Below are 21,821 nucleotides of genomic sequence, written 5' to 3' on the forward strand. Positions count from 1 at the left end.
TTTTTTCTAGCTTTTTCTACCAGTGATAACGGAAATCAAGGTATGTTAAATTGTTATGTTGGGACTTCCCTAGTGTCCCACTGGTTAAGACACCACGCTCTCAACGGAGGTGGCCCGGGTTCAATCCCTGGTCAGGGAACTACATTTCACATGCCACAACTAAGACCCAACACAGTCAAATAAATATTTTTTACAAATGCAACATTAACTTAGCACAGAGCAGGACCAGAGATTTTAGTGAGGCTAACAAAATCTGTATGGATTTATTTGCTCTGCATGATGCCTTGCAGATCAATCACAATGAGATCTGTGTCTCCACCCTTAAAAAAACCAACTAGGACAATTCTGCCTCCTTGGGGAATACTGGGGCTAATGTGGGCTTTGCGTACATCAGCTCTAGTTGGGAGTGTGTGCATGGAGCAGGGAACCTCTCTACATTGTTGTATACTACCCCAAAAAATCAGGGAGAAATTTTGCTTCACTTATGTCAGACAGATATATTTTAAGTACAAAATATGTGGGGAAAATGCAGTTTTTAAAGGTTCACAGAATTTACATCACCATGTAATATAGGATACAATAAAGTTTAAGTACAGTCCATCATTAAATTTGTTTTATGAGGACCTAAATGATAACTAAATATCATGTCCATAAATCTTTTTAAAATTTTTCTAGAGGATGCATTTTATTGCACAAGATTATCACTGCCACTTATGAATACCCTAGTTGCTTTTCTGCTCAAAATACTGACATATCCCCACATCATCATAACTATTTTATTCATTTTAGCCAAAGTCTAATTCTAGTTTAAATTGTGAATGTAAATGAACATATACTGTGAAGTCAAACTGAGTCAGTATGACAGGTCCTTGTTCTGACTCAACCTTTTCCTGACACAGCCCCCTCTCTGTGGGGCTGACTTCTATCACTACCAACCTGGGTTTGCTGGTGTATAAATGGGAAAAAGTAGCTCTGGTTATTTACAGAGAAGGAGCCTGACCACTAGGTGCAGCATACTTTTTAGTGTCTCAAGATGCTGGCTATTTTATCTCCACTCAGTGCTGAGGCCGTAGTACTTATCTCACTAAATCCTTTACATGTAAATTTCAGGTACCTGTTCTTCCACTGAAGTCTGTAGTTTGAGCACAACTGAGAAAGAACCAGAAGACATTTGTGGTAAATTAAGTCATACAAATACAAAAAGATACTTAAGTGTTAGAAACGTTTATTTGTCAAAATATATATAAAAAAAAAAAGTGGGAGAAGTGGAGTAAAACAAGGCTAAATTTCAGCTACTGCTGTACCACGATCACAGGTCAGACATAAAACAAAGCAAAACAAACAAAACCACCAAAACCCCAATGGTCTTAGCAATTTCAGAAGATTAGCTTCAGTGTTAAGAGTCCAGAGCTAACAGAGAAGAGTAAAGGTTGCTTGCCTCTACGTGGTCATTTTAAAGGGAAAGGAGATGTTGCAGGTAGGCAGGGAGAAGGGTTCAACGCCTAAGGAAAGCAAGATAAGAGGGATTCCACTGTACAGGAGAAAGGGGATGCCAGCAAAATCCTTACCTAGGGCTGCTCAGAGGCTGAGAACACAAGGAACAGAAAGGCTACAGAGACTAGTGCCAAGAGGAAAGAAAAGTCAACTTAGAAGAATTAAATTAAGAAAGAAAACATAGTTGGTCACAAACTCCTTTGTTTACTGAAACATGAAGCAATGGAAACATCCCGGCAAAGGGGACCGCGCGGAGCAAGTTCTCATATATGACCGCAGCCCGAGGGTTCAGTCCGCAATTATCCTACCTGAAAGAGAGCACAACACAAGAGGCTTACACAATGCCTGGAGAGCAGCGTGGCTCCGAGTACAAGGGCCCTGGTCCCGTCCTGTATTCCAGGGGGAAAAAGAACAGAACAAAACAAAACCAAGTCAGATCAGATCAAAGTTACATCTCATGTAATTACCTTTCTACTATGGCTATATATAGGAATCTACTTATATATATAGAACAAGAAGCAATCTGTCTGGAAGACTGCTGTATTGGTGATAAATATATCTTTCTCATTTTCTTACCCATCCTTTAGGTAAGACTACTTCTGTGATACAAGGCTACTGTCACTGACACAAAGGGCATACAGATATCAAGAACCATAATTTAATTTTTTGTTTCCAAAAAATCAGAAGATGCTAGGTCTCAAATATGGCCAATTACATTATTCTAAATATGTCTCATTTTAATCTTTCATATAAACACGTTTTCAGAAATGACAATCATAAAGGGTATCAAGGAGTGGTTCATTCATCCTCCAACATACCTGTGCTATCATACTGTCACAGATTTAGAGTCACAATTACAGTAGCTCCTTTAATTGACCAAATCTCCCTTACCAAAACAAGAGAAGAAATCCTAAATTCTCTAATTCTTCCATTGGTGATGGGAACTCCAGACACCAATGGCTGGGGGAAAAAAAAAGTTAACTCACACCAAGTTCCTCTACTTATTACAGACAAAGGGCCAAATCTTGGTCTTGATCTGTGCCAATCGACTTCAAAAGTTGTGACGTTCTTGAATCAGTTCTGCTAGGGTGAGACCCGAATTTGGATCCCCAACAGTTCTGGAGTATTTCATCCTGGCAGCCTCATTAACATCAGGCTCCTGGGACTGCAACCAACTCAGGGTTATTCAGTCCATATGAGGTTCATACCTGGAAGGTAAGTTTCTTTAACAGTCATCACTAAAAAGAGGTTAGTTGAACAACCACTGCTAGCAGTCAAAAACCACGTAAACATACCTTAGTAATATCCTTTAAAGACCACAATATATACTATTTAATGTTTAACTTTGGAACATAGTTGAGAGGAAGGTACAGTTATCTGGGAGACACCACCTTACTTTAGAGGCATATCCTAACTTCATGGCAGACCAGCAGCATTAAAAGTAAAAGATTAATGGCAGACTACACTAGTTGTTAAGATCTACTTCATGCAAATGAACACTCACTGCTACACAGTAGTCACAGCAGATCCCTGTCTTATCATAGTCACACAGGATATAACATCACAGGTTCATGTATTTGCTTCTCACCATGTAAAAGGGAAAATTCCTGTCACTTGATTTTCTTCTACTCATACATCAAAGAGGTATGTTAAGAACCCTGGAAACTTGGTGGTAACTCAGTTTAACTTTCCTGCTAGGCCTCCAGTTCTGCTGATGCTCAATTTCAAGGTACTGGGTATCAATTTCTAGATACTCTAGTTAGCCTTAACATTCCAATATCTTTGTTTACATTACCTGAAAAAGGAAAAATTAAACTGCCAGGGTTACCATCAATAGGATTTCATACACTTCAGAAAATTACCTGTTTAATCTAGCTCTTTAAATGTTCTCAAACAAAAAAACCCCCCAAAATTTGCTGGAAGCAATGGGAAGTGTCAGGCTCTAGAAAGTAGCATCATAAGCCATGCAGAAACGCAGCTAAGTGCCCACGGAGAACAAAAGGCTCTGGGTTACTAATAAAGAAGGAACTCCACGGAATCCAGAGCAGACAGTGGCATTAAGACATTGCTTTCCAGCAAGTTTCTTGGAACTAAATGCCTAAAATTCAGAGGATTTTATTTGGCTTATATATTAGAAGAGTTTTCTCTGATAAAGGTTCATGAGCTAAGTAATAGTTTTTTTAGCAAACTGGAAATCTGAAGTTAGTTTAAATCCTCACTGGTGACATTATTAACTTCTGAACCTGCACTCTTCAACATACATCACAGTGACTTTTGTGGTGGGAAGAGAATGTAGTTTTGGACTCAGACAGGCCTGAGTCCTACCTGAATTCTGGAACTCTCAATCACCAGATGACATTAGACAAAGTACTTAACCTCTCTGAGCCTTAGGTTCCTTTCTCCGTAAGAGAAAATATCTTAAAACCTCGCTGTATCATTAAATGTATGTACAAAGAGAGTACTCAACAAGTGTTACTTCTCTTCAACTATGTTTCTTGTAATCCAGATCTGCTTACATTTGATTAAAGAACAATATCCTGACTAATAAACTTAGTTGTTGTTTTCCCAGGATGAACAAGTTGGCTGGAGCTGTAAACGAAGACCTCAACAGGTCAAATGAAGCTCTGGCCCAGAGAAATGTCTAAGGCTAAAGTGTAGTGACCGCCTTTTGGAGAGTGTCCTGACAGCAACCAGGACGCTTTAGCCGCCTCTCTGTGGCAAGGTCTCCTTTCTGGGGACTCAATGGAATCTCTCAACCACACCCACCCCACTCTCACCTCCAGTTTTTAAAAGGCTGAGTACCGTGCTCGGTCCACATACTGCTCCCGTTCATACCGGGCCATGTCATACAGAGAATTCCGTGCAGCTGCTGAAGCCTGAGACAGCTCACTCTCTGGCCCATAACCGTAGCCCTCTCCAACTGTGGGGAGCACAGCTGCACCACGACGCAGAGGGCTCCTGTCCCTTCCATAATAGGAGGAAGTGGTGGCAGCGGCAGCAGCCATAGCAGCTGAGGTGGCAGCAGCGCCTGAGTTTGGCAACAGGTGTCTGTCGTAGGGGTCAACGGAAGTGGAGTTGAGGTGACTGGTCACAGCCGTGTTCTGGACTTGAGGCAGATGAGACATGGTCTGCTCTGCATAGTTGTACGCGGAAGCTGCTGCTGCTGCTGCCACTGCCTCGTAAGAGCGGACTCGGTAACGCTTATAGTAGTCAAGTGCTCCATATGCGTCGTTGTAATACATGGATTCCCCGTAGCCCATGGTATAAGGTGTGCGCACCGCTCCATACTGTTCATTATACTGCTCAGTAAAGTCCGCCACACGGCCTGAACGATCTACTGGACACTCTTTGGACCAGTGGCCCTCTTTCCCACACCGATAGCAGCCACTCTGGTCTCCCATCCCAGGGGCAGTCCGAAGCCGGCTGGTAGACAACTGCACGTGCATTCGTTTGCCTTTAGGAAATAGATTTAAGAAGATTTATTATAACTCATTAACCTTCTATGTCTTCCCCAAAATCAACTAGTTGGCAAAAGACACACAAACATACAAACACACATTCCTACAACCCTATTTCAACAATCCCCTCCAAAAAAGCAGTGAAGTTTTAACAGATGAGACTTAGAAAATGTGAATCCTCAGAAACCAGTCAATACTTTCCACTTACACAGTAGACCGGGATTCCCTCCTACTTCCGTCTCCACGACTTTCTTCTCCCCAACACAGAAATCGAATTTCCGCTTTTCAAAAGTTTCCACTTTTTAATACTATTAGCAAAACCTGACAATTTTTCTAAATCAAATATCCAGTAACATCTCAGTTGTGCTCTGCATAGTAAAGCATCTTACCAACCTCTCACTGATTTTCTCAGGGCCACATAAGGCCTAAGCGTGTACTGTAGCTTAAAAAGCCACAGCATGTGCTGTCCATCTTGTTTCTTCCAGCCGTTTTTGCAAGTGTCACCAGAAGGCTATGTTGGGCACACAAATCATACCTGGCGCATCATCTGCCTGAACGCCAGGACCCCTTAAGAGTTCCTTATAAGAGCTTCCAGACTTTAACCCCACCCCCACATTTTTTTTTTTAAGCAAAGGTGAATCCACGCCTGCTGTGGAAAAGAAAGCTACCTGACCTAAGTCTCAACAGCAAGAAATGGTTCTTGAAGCAGTACTGGTTTCTTAGGGACAGTGTGTTTTCATATAATGGAATGATTGGCATTTCATCCTGTTATGCAGTAAACGACATAAACCTGTAAACAATTCTTTACAGGGAATTGTCTACTTGTTAGAAAAATGCAGCATTGGCCTAAAGGCTTCAGGGCACCCGTACAAGCAAGCCACATCCATACTTGCAAGAAATGACCAGCACGAGGAACAGCAAAGAGAAGAAACAATCTTTGCCCTGGGCTTGGGTACAACCAAGCCCAGGGAGCCTTGCTAATGAAAGCATCCAAGGTCTTTAAAAGCAGTTTGAGAAAGGGCATATTCTTGGCAGCATTTGGTGCCAAACTGCCTAAGACTTTGGAGATCAAGTCAATTCTTTACAGATCATAGCCAAAAGCAGCCAGTAGAGAGAACTGGGGCTTCGCATCACTCTAAAGGGCTGCTCAGGACAAATCCCCCCTCCGCGATCAGCAAGTTGCTCTCTCTGTAACAGACCTTGTTCTGGATGCAGCTATGCGGTAGGAGGCCTCGTGCTCCACCATCCTGTTGGAAACAGCCCGATTCAGGACGGCAGCCAGAACAGCGCCATGCACTGACCCTGAGAGGGGAGCGGGTTAGTGCAGTAATATCACTTTAGTCAAACTCAGTTCTGCCCAGTGTCCAACATTCCTACCACCCCAGCTTCTAGTAGCTGCTGCCTCAAACTTAAAACCCTTTCTTTAGCAGAAACAAAGGAGCTCAGGTTTTTACTTCCAGCTGCGAGTAGAGAGGCAGCATCCACCATCAACACTGATAGTGTCAACAGATACCAGACGGCAATTTAACATGAAAGCAGCACTGAGCCATCCCGTTATTTTCAGAGATACAGATACTCCCATTCTTACCCATTCTTAGACGTTATTACAGGACAAACGCTAACTGTGCTTAGAACAGAAACACATGGATTTTTGCCCCAATTTATATCCCAAATGTAGAATTCCCTATAATTTGGACTGGAGGGATTACAAGCTACTTGGCTTTCAAACATGCATGGTGACATTAAACCTGTGTGATAGACACAAACAGTGTTTCAATTCTGAAGTCAGTGTAACCATGCCAATCTAAAAAGCAGTCAGTCCAGAGGCCTACAAGTACATTTTCAAGGAAAATATGTAATTTAATCCTTTACAGATTATGGGTCCATTTTTTTTTGAGAAAAAAAACCCAGTGACTTTTTTCCCCTTGATGTTTCTATTACTACATACAATCTCCACCACTGCTTTTAGAGTGGAACTCAGAAGTTTATAAACATCTGTAGTAACTGTAAAAAGGAGTCAGGTAAACAACTTTTAAAATCTAGAACTAAAAGATCTACAACAGAAATGATACTTTTTTTCACATAATCTTTCTAAAGGTTGTAACCAGGCATTTAAATCTCCTAAAATTCTTATGGTAATTGAAATATACTGTGCTTCTCTATTACTTTAAGGAACCAATGCAAAGAAAACTGGAAGAAGATTAAATTCTACTACTCTACCACACTTGGAGAAGCCAAAAGCTTACAAATTTTCTGAAATCTCCAAAAAATTACTGAGGTATGTTGCCAACATTTCCCAGAAAACCAGCCTCCACCTCCCACAAGTGTTTTCTTTTGAAAGAAAGAGGTGGGCAACCTGAGGTCCTCACTGCTGAGCTCCTGCCAAGTAACAGGACCCAGAGATTAGGGATATAGCTTGATATACAACTGTACTCCAATTTAATGTTTGTTTACATACTGGTGAAAAACAAAACACATAAACTCATATAACATTCCCAGTTCAGCTGCCTGAGTTATTACTTGGGAATAGCTTCTTCAGGGTCTTTCAATGCAAACTGCTTGCTAAGTCAGTAGCGGTTCAGTTCACTGCTGTTTATGGGGAGGAAACAGATCCTCAGAGACTCAGGTAAACTCAGATTCTGCTGCTTTCTTTTGTTAGTCCTACAGTCAGGAAGCCTCAGTAGCAGCCATTAACATATAAAGGTTCAAAAGATGACCAAAGTGGCATTCTTAAGAGGTCCCCTTTATTAGGAGATGAATAAAAAGACTTTATGAAAAAACTGTGACAAATTGGTATCTAGATTGTATTTTCTGTAAGACTGCAACTTACTATCCAATGCTAAACTTTCTCTTGTCATCTGGAAAAAAAACAGAGCTGGTTATAAAAATGTCTGTATGTAAAACATAATGAAAAGTTGAGTGCTTTCTCCAGAGGGCCCAGGCTAAGAACATGAAAACCAAATAAAAGATCCTTTTTTCCCTAATAATGACGTTTAAAAAAATTTCATGGATCATTGTGTTATTACATCCTGAATGAAACCCACTGTATTAAAACATATTTCTTTCAAGCTAACCTCCCCTCAATTAACTGACGTCCATATACCTATTTCTGATCCTATCCTTTTACTCACTTGCATATTAAAAAGGTAAAGACAAGCAGTATTATACTAGAACATTGCTGTAGTTTGTACCAGACTTTAACTGCATTCTTTCACATTTTGCTTGTTACCTATCAAGAGAGAACTCCCATTTCCTCCAACACTGTCCATTCATGATGCCCTCCTTCATCCAATGAAAATAATTCAGGGTATTTTTTAAAGGTATCTGAAGTTCAACAGCTTTCCAAAATAATAAAAGAAAACCAAATATAAATGAGGAAAGGTATTACATTTTAAAGAAGTTTCTAACCATCATAGAAACATTTGTTGTTGCGAACACCACTCACCTTTTATCATACAGTGCTTTTTACTGTCAAAGCACTTTCACATCTATTACCTCATTCTAGCCTCACTACCATCCTGTGAGGGAGGTACAGCAGGGATCATTATAACTCTATTTTATAAGTGGGGAAAATGAAGCACAAAGAGGTTAAAACACTTGTCCAAGATCATATGACAAGTAAATGGTAGCAAGTATCTACAATTTTTGCCCTGTGCTTTAAAGAGCAACTAAAAGTCAGGACACCACTGGCTGAAGCCAGAAATATCTGATGCACTATTTGCAATCTCTACTATCTGCAAGCTTTCTTACCCTTTTCTGGTCAACTTTTCCTCTTCTCCATTTCTTTTCTGTTTTCTAGGTTTAGTAGAGGACCCTTCAGTACGTCTTTACAACCCTTTTAATGGTACTCAGAGAAAAAAATGATCTGAATTTATAAACCTGAAAAGTGATGTAAACATGTGGTCTAAGATGACACTATCAACGAAAAGCTTGTAGAACAGTGCTGTACAAGAGAACTTCCTATGATGATGTAAATGTTCTGTATCTGCACTGACACAGTCACCACTAGCCTGGATGACTCCTGAGTGCTTGAAATGTGTGCAGCACAACTGAGAAACTGAACTTTAAAATTTATTTAATTTCAATTTAATAGCCACATGGGGCTAGTGGCTACCATATCAGCACAGTTCCAGAGAAACTGCAACCTCTTGTAGTACTAATGACAATGTACGTACTTTTATTAATGATATAAATAATTCAATATGCCACTCTAATCGGAATCTCCTCAGAAGCAGAACCATAATTCCCATTCAACCTAACATTTTTAGAAAAGTCGTTTTTTCCCTTTAGGATTAAATAATAGTATGTGGAGCAGAATACATAGCACGGTTTTTGGCTCTGCTTATATAGTTCATCACATACTGAACAAACTTGAGTACTCAAAAGATAACCCCCCAAAATCAGATTCACCACCCAGATTTATAATACAGAGATTCTTAAAGATGTCTTTTTTTCCCCCACCATGGCCCACTGCCCAGGGCAGTAAGGAATATAAGCCCTATGCATTTAAACTCTCAAATATACAAGGCTTCCTCATCGTAACAAAAGCAGCAAGCCACAGACCTTTATCTTCTTCTCCCATTTGCAGATTAAACTTCCAACAGCACCCAAATGAATAACGCTTGCAGGAAAAAGTGACCTACCGTTTGTGATTCTACATTGAGAAACATCTTGGCAAATCTGAAAAGGAGAAGTGTTTGCTTCTCCAAGAGTTAAGTTGTGTTTAAGCATGCTAAACATACAATCGTTCTACTATTTCCAGCTAAAGTAGAATGGAAGACACCACCCTGCCAGCCCCATGGTCCTGTGTTCTTGCCTCTGTCTAGACCTAGACCCCACTCGGTTTTGCCACCCAGGCCCCAGTGCAGTTCACCTTGAAACTCTGTGTTGTCAAGGCCCCTGATGGCCTCCACTGCATCCTCAGCCCGCTCCATGTGTACAAACGCATAATCTTTCACGATGTCACATTCGATGACGGGACCGTACTCCTCAAACTTGGCCCGGAGCTCTTGGTTGGTACAAGTAGGGCTGATGTTGCCTACATGCAACTTCGTTGAAGCTTTGCTCTTATTCTTGCTGGCTTCCACGTTGATGTTCACCCCGTGCAGCTTGTAGTGGTGCAGGTTGCGGATGGCATCCTCGGCCGCCGTCTTGTCCTCTATGTGCACAAAGCCGTAGTTCTTAATGATGTCACATTCCAGCACCTTCCCATACTGCTCGAAGAGTGAGCGGATCTCCTGCTCTGTGGCCTCCCGAGGCAGGTTTCCGATGAACAGCTTCACCATCCTGACAAGAGCCTGAAAGAGAAGAAAGGAGATTTTCAGAAGTTAGAGGCGAAAGTTTCAATGCACTGCATTTTGGATTAATCCTCCCAAGTTCTTGGCACCTTCAAGATGCTCACATAGACGTTCCCTCTTTTTTCAGTAGCGGGAGAAAGGTTAGCTCTTAAGGAGTGGTGTGAGCTGTGTGTAACACGCGAACGGGTCGGTTGTCACCATGCATTGCATAGTCCCTCGTGAAATAAGGCGCATTTTAAGTAACAGGGTTAGCTTGAAATACTCCTGTTTGGGGGCAGGTAAGAGAAGAATCCAAATGGGGGGGAAGAGGCATACATCTAACTGTCCCTGGTAACAAGGTTTTGGAGGGAAATCTGTGTACCTCTCTTCCAGGAGGCATCACCGTTCAAAATACTTTTAAGAATAAAAAGGCCCCCTTTGCCCCAACTGGGAACCCCCACCCCCGCGCCGGCGACCCAACTCCCATGCCTTCTCCCCAACAAAGACTCGACTCGACCCCTGCCCCGCCCCCTCCGGAGACCCGGCCCCGCCTCCTCCCGTTGTCTTCCCCGGACCTCCCGCACCGAGAGAAAAAACCCAAACCCTGGGCCCTCCCCGTCCGCCAGAGGCCCGGCCGGCCCGGCTCTCAGGCTTCCCCCACACCCACAAGAACCTTGCGCACCTCCGGGTGGCAGCAGCGCTGGCGGCGGCTCCCGCGTCAGAGAGAACCCTACAAAATGGCGACGGCCGCTCAAACCTCGGCGCGACCGGGCCTTTCTCGCGCGCCACCTGACGCACGCGCGAGTGCGCACTGCCCACCCCCTCCTCACCCTCGCGGGAGCCAGGCGACCAATCCCGCGGCCGCGTACAAATGGCTGCCCCGGGCTCGGCTCCCAGTCGCCCCGATAGGGGGCGGGGCCCGCTGTTGTCGGCACGGCGGAGCGGAGGTCAGCCCGCCCCCTGGCCCGGCTAGCCAATCAACACCTTGGACGATGGTGTGGGTGGGGGTCGGCGCTCGCGTCAGAAGGCTCTGGGCGCAACCACTGCCTTGGTGAAATCAGAAGCCCGGAGTCACAGTAGATCACAATGGATCCATTCACAATGGATCGTGCTATTGGGCCGTGTCGGGGGGCGGAGGTGGGGAAGGACTGCCGCTGCAGATGACAAAGGGTTATCTCACTGAGTCCCCTAAAAGCGGGTTTTCTTAGCGATCGGCCAGCCTCTATGGTAGCTTGGGACAACATTTTAGGAATACAGGCGCACCACATTTCAAGGAAACCTGACTCTTTTTTTTTTTTTTTTTGGTAGAGCTTTAAAACATAATTCAAAAATTTTTAATTGCAAACGTACTTCACTGGTGAGGAAACAGAACCCAAGATGGCAGAGCTGAGATAGCTCGTAGAGGCATTCTATCCAGGCTACACTCAAGTCAGTTGGGTTTTGTTTGTCACATATACACGAAGGCTGGTTTTCTCTCCCTAGCTAGAGAATTAAGCTCTGTGTGTCCTTAACAGTTCCTGATTCGTGGTGAGCACACCAACGAATGCTTGATATAGAGGACCAGAGAGGTTTCTTGTTTGGGGGACAGGCCAGGGTCTCCACCTCCAGACCAAGCTGCTGGAGGACAAGGCAACTGACCGGGGCATGGTCCAGCTTTCAGAATTCAACTGTGGTCCAAGGGCACCTCCTGCTGGCCAAAAGGAAGTCACTAAGGGGGATTACTCACTGTCACCTTTGGACAAAGAATAGACGTTTCTGGAGATAGATGGACTTAGCTTATCTCCAAGCAAAGCATGCCAGGATGTTTGTCCGTCGTCATTCCTCCTTGGTATCTTTTCTGATACTATCAGGCACAAACTCTGCACGGTGTCCTCTCTCTCAAGCTACTCGGTTACATTTCTTTTACTGAATTCTTTGTTTTCCACCAATGTCAGCAGATGCACTGTCCTTCCAGTTCTGATAATACTCATGCTTACCTCCCACCTATTTCTGTTTAACCCTCCCCTTCCCTTTTTCTCTTGCTCATTTCCAGTTTCTCTCTATAGTCAGACTTTTGAAACACCAGCGAGGGACCCCTTTGCCCATTTCTGAAATAGTTTTTACTCATCTTTGCTGTTAATGTTTTCTAACTTGGGTTTCTTCCCAGTGTTTCAGGACGGATTTTTGCAAACTGTGAACCTGCTGTTGCCCACTTTCATGCCTGTGTTTTGGATTCTGTCTTCCTCTCCAATTCCCCAAGTTTTCTGAGGTTACCAAAACTAATATCCTTTTAACAGCTTGCACCCCTCTAAAATTTTTCATTCGTTCACCATCTTTTTCTCCTGTGTTTTTATACTGTTTCTCCTCATAGCTCTGACCATATCATTCCATCTTCTTCCCCATCTATTTCCCTATTCTTATCTATTCCCTTTTACCTCCCCTTCCCTTTCCCTCATTTTTTGAAAGCGAAAGTCGCTCAGTTGTATCCGACTCTTTGCAGCCCAATGGACTATACAGTCCACGGAATTCTCCAGGCCAGAATACTGAAGTGGGTAGCCGTTATCTTCTTCAGGGGATCTTCCCAACCCAGGGATCGAATCCAGGTCTTCCGCATTGCAGGCAGATTCTTTACAGCTGAGCCACAACGGAAACCCTCATAGGCAACCGTTAAATGAATTTAGAATGTATTATTTTGTGTTCTTGCAAGATATATATATATATATATATATATTTTAATGAAGTATATTTACCATGTCATGTTAGTTTCTGGTGTACAGCAAAGTGATTCAGTTGTACATACATATATATATACTCATTTTCATATTCTTTTCTATCATGGGTCGCAAGCTATTTATTTATTTGTCTTAGTTTTGGCATGAAGGATCTTTTTAGCTGGGGCATGGAAACGTTTAGTTGCAGCATGTTGAATCTAGTTCCCTGACCAGGAATGGAACCCAGACCCTCTCATTGGAAGCTCAGAATCTTAATCACTGGACCATCCAGGAAAGTCCCTGCTGCTGCTGCTGCTACTTCAGTCGTGTCCGACTCTGTGTGACCCCATAGACGGCAGCCCACCAGGCTCCCCCGTCCCTGGAATTCTACAGGCAAGAACACTGGAGTGGGTTGCCATTTCCTTCTCCAGTGCCTGAAAGTGAAAAGTGAAAGTGAAGTTGCTCAGTTGTTTCCGACTCCAAGCGACCTCATGGACTGCAGCCTACCAGGCTCCCCTGTCCATGGGATTTTCCAGGCAAGAGTACTGGAGTGGGGTGCCATTGCCTTCTCCAGGAAAGTCCCTACAAGATATTGAATATAGTCACCTGTGCTATACCTTAGAAACTTGTTGTCTGTCTATTTTATATATAGTAGTTTGCATCTGCTATTCCCAAACTCCTAATTTTCCCTCCCCTACCTTCCTCTTTGGTAACCATAAGTTTGTTTTCTGTAAGACATGTCTTTTTATTTTTTTTTTAACATGTCTTTTTAATGCACATTTGCTTTTTCCATTACAAAAAATGTTTCTTTGTGGACATTTTCAAAAAGGCACAAATAGAGAATATTATGAAATCTTCTGGGCCCCTTACTCAACTTTGACAATTATCAATATTTGCTCATCTTATTTCATGTAGCCCCTTTGCTTCGTGTGTGTGTGTGTGTTGGGGGCAGATGGGCTGGAGTTTTTTTTAAGGCAAATTCCAGTCATAATGTCATTTCATCTATAAGGTTTTCACTAACTGCCTCTAAAAAATCAGCTCTATGCTATGGTAATATCATCTGATATTTATATTTAAATTTCCACTGGATTGTCCCAAGTATCTGTTTTTACATCTGGTTTCTCCTAATATGGATCTAAACAAAGTCCACCCATTCTTCATTTGGGGAAATTTTATTTGGGTAAATTAATTTATGCAAATGTCTATGTAAATTGTGTTGTATAGCTCATTTTTTCTTTTTTCACTAAGCACTATGTTGTTCTTGTTGTTTACTCAGTAAGTCATGTGTCTGACTCTTGCAACCCCATGGACTGTAGCCCGCCAAGCTCCTCTGGACGTGGGATTTTCCAGGCAAGACTACTGGAGCAGGTTACCACTTCCTTCTCCAAGCGGATCTTCCCAACCGAGGGATCAAACCCACATCTTCTTCATTGGCAGGCAGATTCTCTACCACTGAGCCACCAGGGAAGCCCTGTGTTATTGTGGGTGTCTAACTACTGAGCAATACTCCACAGTGTGCAGCCAGCATATTTTATCTGTCTCTCTCTCAGCATAGGACACTCAGGTTGCCTCTAACTCCTTATTCTTGTTACAAATAAGCTTGCAGTTGACATCCTATGTTAATTATGTGTACCCTAATAGACTGGTGTGATAATTTGAGGCGAGTTAGGACTGGGATGGAATTTCTGGCTTGCTGAGTCATAGGGTATACATTAAACTGTTACCAACCAGGCTTCTTGGCTTTCTCCAGTCAATATTAATTGATTAGAGGCCGGACAAAAAATTCAGGCAAGACTTTACTAGGGCCCCTGTTGCAGCAGCGGGGACGTGAAAACAAACAGGTCCCCTTGCTGGCTTGCTCCCCAAGGGGGCGCAAGCTTGTTCTTTATATGGGGTGAGGGTAGGGGTGTGTCCAGGGGTTGTTTTGGAGGGATGGCTTAGGTGTTTTGCCCCCTCCTTAGGTGGTGGTGAGTGTAGGGAGCATGCACAGTATCCTGCTTTTGCTTTTTGCTTCAGGCACCTCAAAAGTGGCAGTTGGGTTTTTTGGTCTCTTTGTATCTTTTTGGTCCAGAATTTGCCCAAACTGCATGTGCACGCAGTTATTTTTAGTGTCATCTGAGGAGAGTTGTGTCCAGGCACAAGCATTGTAGCACTGCAGCACAAGGTCCCAGATCCCCGGACTGTCTCAGAACCAACTTCACCAAGCAGTGTCAGGCTGTCCTCTGGAAACCAGTCTACCTCCCACCTCAGGGAGCCTGCATCTCAGTGTCTCTGCCAGTGTTTGACATTATCCAGTTTTCTAATTTTTGCCAGGTGTAAAATGGTATATCATTGTTGCTTTAATTTGCATTTCTCTCATTACTAATGATTCTAAACATCTCTTGTTTCTCTTAAGTTTGGGAGGTTTACTCTTCTGTAACTTTCCTCTTTATATCTTTCCCCCATGTTTCTTGTCAGGTTACAGTCTCTTTTTTGTTGCTGATTTGCAGGATTTCCTTGTCTATTCTAGATATTAATCTCTTGTTGGTTTTGAGGCAGGAGGTAGATGGATTTCTCCATAGTTAAGTGATAGGGGATTCATTCCCTGTGGACTGAAACTCCAAGACAAGAACAGCAGGACAATTAAGGGAGAAGGCTGGGCCCTGCCCAGACCACATGTTTCTCATTCTCTAAGTCAGGAGACCTCTATGACCACACACGCACAGAAAGGCTCCTTGGAGGTCAAAGGGGAGTGATGTCAAGGGACGCTCTACCCACAGGCCTTTGCTGTAGCATCCATAGGAGGATCCTGAGATGTACAAAATATGGACTGTGAACCAGGCAAATCAGAATGATTGGCCAAAGGAAATATGAAAGAAATGCCCCATGAAAGTAATTCAAACTGCCACAAGGATGCACCTCAGCAGCATGCTCTCTGAGTCCACTTGTGTGGACATGTCAGTCAGTTCAGTTGCTCAGTTGTGTCCGATTCTTTGCGACTCCATGGACTGTAGCACGCCAGGCTTCCCTGTCCGTCCCCAACTTACTCAGGTTAGGGTTACTTGAGTTATGGAACTTACTCAGACTCATGCCCATCGAGTCGGTGATGCCATCTCACCCTCTGTCGTCCTCTTCTCCTCCCGCCTTCAATCTTTCTCAGCATCAGGGTCTTTTCAAATGAGTCAGTTCTTCGCATCAGGTGGTCAAAGTATTGGAGCTTCAGCTTCAGTATCAGTCCTTTCAATGAATATTCAGAACTGATTTCCTTTAGGATGGACTGGTTAGATCTCCTTGCAGTTCAAGGGACTCTCAAGAGTCTTCTCCAACACCACAGTTCAAAAGCACCAATTCTTTGGCGCTCAGCTTTCGTTATAGTCCAACTCTCATGTCCATACATGACTACTGGAAAAACCACAGCTTTGACTAGACAGACCTTTGTTGGCAAAGTAATGTCTCTGCTTTTTAATATGCTGTCTAGGTTGGTCATAGCTTTTCTTCCAAGCAGCAAGCGTCTTTTAATTTTATGGCTGCAGTCATCATCTGCAGTGATTTTGGAGCCCAAGAAAACAAAGTCTATCACTGTTTCCATTGTTTCCCCATCTCTTTGCCATGAAGTGATGGAACCGGATGCCATGATCTTCGTTTTTTGAATATTGAGTTTTAAGCCAACTTTTTCACTCTCCTCTTTCACTTTCATCAAGAGGCTCTTTAGTTCTTCGCTTTCTGCCGTGTATTGTACTCCTTTCCCTTCTAATAGAAACACTTTACCTTTTTCATTACTTTCAGTCTTTGTGGGAATTCTTTTCTGCAAAGCTGAAGGGCCAGGGCCCTTGTCACTGACCATTGGTCTAGTGGCTAGGATTTGGTACTCTCACTGCTGCGACCCAGCCTCAGTCTCTGGCTGGAAACCCAAGCCCCACTCCAAGCTGCTGCAGGCTGAGGTCACAAGAAGTCAGTTTCTTTCTTTTTTTTTTTCCAGAGGTCAGTTTCAAGTATCTTCTCTCATCCCACCAAATTATTTTGTCCATGGAGTTCTTCACTGTACAGAAACCCTAATTTGTTAATGTGACTGACAATCAATTTTTGCCTTAAAGTGTGTGCTTTTGAAGTTTTGTACAGAATGGCCTTTTTGGACATTAAGTACATTCTCCTACATTTTTTTTCTATTAACATTAATGTTTTTACTTTTCACATTCAGGTCTGTAGTCCATTTAGAGCACTGCTATCCAAATAGAAGCATAATGTGAGAAACATATACAAAATTTTCTAGTAAACACATTTAAGAAATAAAAAGAAACAGTTAAAATTGACTTTAATATTGTTGAGATCCAACATAGCTAAAATATTGCAATGTATTATCAAATACAAATTATTGAGATATTTTAAATTCTTTTTTTCCTTTTCAGTCTTCAAAATCCAGAAAGCATTTTACACTTACAGCACACCCCAGTCAGACTAGCCAGATTTCACATGCTCAGTGGCTGCATGTGACTCGTGGCTGCCACACTGGTCAGCACAGATCTCGAGTTCGCCCTTGAAAGTGGGGTTAGGTAAGAATGCAAACATTTTCCTCTAAATAATTAATCCATTTTTGTCTGTCCCTGTTTCCCCATTGATTCGTGGAGCCTGCATTATTGTATTTTTGTGCTCTAATCCGCCTCATATCCATCACTGCTCCATCCCAGTCTCTTATCCTTCGTTGAACTTCCGTCCACTCGTTTCCGAAGGTGTCTCCCTTACAAGACTTAACTTCCTGACTTTATGCTTATCCTCTTCCACGTTCTGTCCTTAAGGATAAATGCTCAAACCATATTTTTATTACATCTCCATTCACAATGTCTGACTGCATTCTGCACACTGTCGGACTGCTTCACTTGGCTGCCCTGTTTACGAGTTAAAACGCTAATTTCTCCATTGTTTTCTCACCCTAATACACATTTTTTTCCTTCTAAAATCTCCAATTATTGCTTTCTCTCCCAATGCCCAGGCTTGCCACCAAGAAGTGCATCTCCCCAGACTCCCTGAGCACCCCACAACGTGTGGCTTTCTCTTCCTACAGTGGAGATCTCACAGTTAGACCTGGAGAACAAAAGGTGTCTGTGTGGTGCTGATGTCTCCTGACAGATCGTTCCAATTATGTTATCACATGTCTGCTTTGAAGTACTGAGTCTGCTTTTCTTGAAAGAAAGTGGTAATTATTCTGTGAGCTGTCTGATCTACTACAGCTCATGTTTGGGAACTTTCTGGGCCTGCACACACCTGACCCCGTCTTTATTATGGCTGATGGGAGGGTCTGCTCAGCTAGGGCCCTTGGCCTACTATGCTAATGATGGGGCTGCTTTCCTGGAAAGATCTCTGAACCCCCAAAATGGTTGGTTGTGTATGGATGGGAAACAATGAAAGAGCAAAACTTTTCCTATAGGAGGCTCCCGAGGCAAATACTATTGCCCTGAAACCTTCAGCGGCTGAGCCAGAGACAAGGCGGAAAGTCACCTGCTTTAATAACTCACTAGATCTAGAATACATTCTCCTGTGTATTTGTTTATGCACTTAGAATGTGCCTCATGGCTTCCCAGGGTGCTATCGTTCTACTGGTCGGTGGATTGAGAACCTGAACTCCCCTGTTCCTTTATTGGAGTCCTCTCCATTGAGACAGAAGGTGGGGTCAGTAATCACTGGCTGTATGCTCCACTTCCCACTGTCAGGCTGAGCTGTGGCTGACACTAGGTTGTGGCAGGGCTCTACTGCCTTCCTTTTTTTTTTAGTATTTACTTATTTGGCTCCTCTTAGTTGTGACACGTGGGATATTCAGTCTCTGTTGCAGCATGTGGGATGTAGTTCCCTGACCAGGGATTGAACCCAGGCCCCATGCATGGGGGACGTGTCGTCTTCACCACTGAACCGCTAGGTCAGTCCCCCACCTTCCATTTTTTAACACACTTGGGAGAATCATGAGTGAAGGAAGTTGTGCACCACAGTCCTTCACTGCCTTCTAACATGAATACTGCTTGTTAACGTCATGGGGAACTTCTCTGGGCTAAAAAGAGGCTTGACATAGGTGAACCCAGCAAAGTGGAGGTTATTATCATGGGGAAATGAGACCATGGGTGGGAGGCTCACAGAATGTGGTTCTTGGTGGGCTCGGATGCTGGTGGACACCTCACACACAGGAGATCAGGGCCAGAAGGAAGAACTTGGGCACAGCTAGAGAGGTTTGGTCAGGAAATCAAAGACACTCAGGCAGTAAGAGAAGCTGAGCTGTTTAATCACCTCCTTGGCCAGACTCAAGGCTGTGGTTGGCCCCAAACAACTCATACTTGGAAGCTGTCGAGAGTTGCCGGAGATGGAGGGGCTGCTTGAGTCAAAGGACGAGGAAGGATGGGAAGGGGCAGCTTCGGTGTTTCTGACCTGTCATCTGGCAATCTAGCCCCCAGGTCCTGCTTCCGCTCTGAGAGGTTCCTGGCTGGTCCCCAGGGGCGAGGACTGGATGGCATGCCCTAGCTGTGGTGGGAGAAGGACCCTGGGGAGGGGAGCCATTCCCCACATGGCCTCGTAGAGGGTGTGGCGCTGCCTGCGCCCGTGGTTGGGACAGAGGCATAAGGCTGGGGAAAGAGGGGAGAGGGGAGGAGTGGAATTGGGGGTTGCCTAGGCCCCACCACCAGTCTAGAATTAAATAGCAGAAGAGAAGGGTTGCCTTTGGGAATACTGACTTGTCCCCAGAGACAGTTCCTGGTGATGGGTTGACCTTGGCAACAGACCCTAGCAGCAGGCAGTTGTCCTGACAAGAGGGTGACCTCTGTCGACGGTCCCTGGCAGTTTCCTGGACAGAGGGAGGGAGCTGGCCTGGGAGTCTCGCCCCCAACTACTTGTTCTTCTTGAAGAAGCTGAAGCGCTTTTCTCGCTCTCGTTCTCTACCATCCTTGCTGCGAAGCACGACAGGTGCCTCAGCCCCGGCCGGTGACACCGGAGGCATGGTCATAGCCCGGGTCATGCCCCGCGTGGCACTGGGCACCGCTGGCTCTTCAGGCTCTCCGGAGGCGGAGGACGCGGTGGCAATGGCTGCATTCACCACCCTCAGCCACGAGCTCATCTCTGCCTGCAAGGGGCGCGGAAAGACACCTGGTCAGCTTGGAGGCTGTGGCTCGCGCTCATGGGGAAGGGTAAGAGAGGAGGCAGAGATGCCTGCCCCATCTCTCTGGAGAAAACGACCCTTTTAAGGGAGGGAACATGCTTGGTGTGGCCTTCACACAACCCAGTTGGCACAACGTGGGTTGTCCGATATCAAAGAAGGAGACACTTCAGACAAGCAAAACGAGAGAGAGGTGAGGAAATAAAGAGTACATCTGGAGGGCTCTCGGGCAGCACGGAGGCAAGGGGACACGGGGGGAAAGGGACGGCTCACCTCATCCTTGGCCTGGAACAGATATTCCTTCCCATCTTGTAAGCTGTTGGTAAAGAGAGAGAACTCAGGGCAGAGCCGAGGCTGTGACCGGCCAGCTCAGGGCTGGCGAGAGCGCCTTATCGCCCAGAGACCAGACGGGAGAACGGACCCCGGGTGCTCATAGCCGGCTCTCCAGACCCTTTCTGAACCTTCTCCCGATTCTCAGGACCGGGGGTGGGGCCAAAGCAGCTCCTTCCTGATTGGCTGCCGAGGACGCTCACTTCCGCCCCAGGCCCCGCCTCCTGCTCTGGCGGCCGCCTGGCAGGCAGCTGCGGGCCCTGGAGACAGGGGAACGCCCTCATCCTGCCGACAACTCTCCCCTGCAGGATAACTGCTCAGCTTGACAGGTCTGCGCCGCGGTGCTCCCGCTACCCTGCGTGTGAGCACGGCCAGAGCCCCCGCCTCTCCCTCGTCGATGTTTCTGTACCCAAATGCCTGTCCCCGAGCCCTCGCGTCTGTATCGCGCCTCCCTCCGGTCCATTCCTACCCCAGCTTGAAGACATGCTTGCGCTTTCGATAATCAAAGGCCACGCTGCCCTGGGCCCTGGCCAGGCTGACAGGCACTTCTCCGTGGTACGGCACTCCTGCACTGGCTGCCTTCGCATCCTTGTAGAAGCCAAGGCTCCCGCGCCGCAGGACACAGTACACGTTCTGCCACGACCTGGGGGAGGGGTAACACGGTGCGGGTGAGGAGGAGACGCCGGTGCCTGACCGGCCTTTGAGGGGCCAGCCACCCTGGGAACAGCCTGATGGCTCCAGGACTCCCAGGGCCACTCCTGTCATTGCTAAGTCGCTTCAGTCATGTCCGACTCTTTGCAACCCTATGGACTGTAGCCCCCAAATGCCTGGCCCCGTGCCCTTGCGTCTGTATCACGCCTCCCTCCGGTCCATTCCTACCCCAGCTTGAAGACATGCTTGCTACATGGACTGTAGCTCCTCTATCCAAGGGGATTCTCCAGGCAAGAATCCTGGAGTGGGTTGCCATGCCCTCTCCAGGGGATCTTCCTGACCCAGGGATTGAATCCACCTCTCTTATGTCTCCTGCATTGGCAGGCGGGTTCTTTAACACTAGTGCCACCTTAGGCCCATCTTGTTTATAGTTTCCCGGCCCTCCCGCCCCCACCGAGGCCCCACCCTGCTCCTGAGTCCTACCCCTTCCCCTAGTCTAGGAAGAGGTCTAGGTAAGCCTGTCCAGAACCAGGAGCCGGAGGGGTCTCTGTGCCGCGTGGCCAGACCCAGTACCTGTTGGCAGCCTTCTTGCCAAAGGCCTCCATCTCCTGTTTGCGGCACAGCAGGCCCTCCATCTGTTCCTGGGCGGAGAGCTCCGGGCCTCGAGGGGGCAAGGTGGAGACCCGGGCGGACTCAGATGACCTGCTCTGGGGCATTATTGGTGGGGTTGGGCCTCGTGTCCGGGCCTGCTTCTCTCCCCGTGGCCCGTTGGCCTCGTCCCCAGCACCGGACCCCTGTGAAGACAGTGGTGCGT

At 45.4% G+C, this 21,821-nt stretch overlaps 2 protein-coding genes across 8 annotated transcripts in view; both read right to left on the reverse strand.

Annotated features, from left to right (window-relative positions):
* Positions 1–404: 404 nt before the first annotated feature.
* On the reverse strand, positions 405–11,036 carry LOC136169779 (RNA-binding protein 4B). Of its 5 annotated transcripts, none has more exons than XR_010663435.1 (5): positions 10,911–11,036; positions 9,826–10,249; positions 4,272–4,948; positions 2,481–2,702; positions 412–1,802 (listed from the first exon to the last, which is right to left on the reverse strand). XR_010663435.1 is itself a non-coding variant. In XM_065937826.1 (4 exons), the coding sequence occupies exons 2-3, from the start codon at positions 10,235–10,237 to the stop codon at positions 4,281–4,283; spliced, it is 1,080 nt and encodes a 359-aa protein (XP_065793898.1). In that variant the 5' UTR covers positions 10,238–10,249; positions 10,911–11,036; the 3' UTR covers positions 405–2,702; positions 4,272–4,280. The 5 variants fall into 5 exon arrangements, 3 of the variants coding, with proteins under 3 accessions (XP_065793898.1, XP_065793897.1, XP_065793900.1); XR_010663434.1 differs by having other exon boundaries at positions 412–1,883; XM_065937826.1 differs by having other exon boundaries at positions 405–2,702.
* Positions 11,037–19,140: 8,104 nt separating this feature from the next.
* The window catches only part of SPTBN2 (spectrin beta, non-erythrocytic 2), a 39,690-nt gene continuing 37,009 nt past the window's right edge, over positions 19,141–21,821 (reverse strand). For all 3 annotated transcript variants that reach the window (XM_065937822.1, XM_065937824.1, XM_065937821.1), the window contains 4 exons: positions 21,581–21,801; positions 20,826–20,999; positions 20,300–20,342; positions 19,141–19,993 (listed from right to left, as the gene is read on the reverse strand). In XM_065937822.1, the coding sequence (XP_065793894.1) occupies positions 19,760–19,993; positions 20,300–20,342; positions 20,826–20,999; positions 21,581–21,801 (672 nt within the window). In that variant the 3' untranslated portion in view covers positions 19,141–19,759. The remainder of the gene's footprint in view (positions 19,994–20,299; positions 20,343–20,825; positions 21,000–21,580; positions 21,802–21,821) is intronic.

Source organism: Muntiacus reevesi, chromosome 5 (assembly GCF_963930625.1).
Source record: "Muntiacus reevesi chromosome 5, mMunRee1.1, whole genome shotgun sequence".
Classification (NCBI taxonomy): Eukaryota; Metazoa; Chordata; class Mammalia; order Artiodactyla; family Cervidae; genus Muntiacus; species Muntiacus reevesi.

What these genes read in the sequence shown, in the direction of transcription:
- LOC136169779 (XM_065937826.1), bottom strand. Translation starts at nt 10,237, where the DNA reads ATGGTGAAGCTGTTCATCGGAAACCTGCCTCGGGAGGCCACAGAGCAG. An exon ending in TGACAACACAGAGTTTCAAG is followed by an intron (nt 4,949 to 9,825) that starts GTGAACTGCACT and finishes TATTTCCTAAAG; the next exon opens with GCAAACGAATGCACGTGCAG.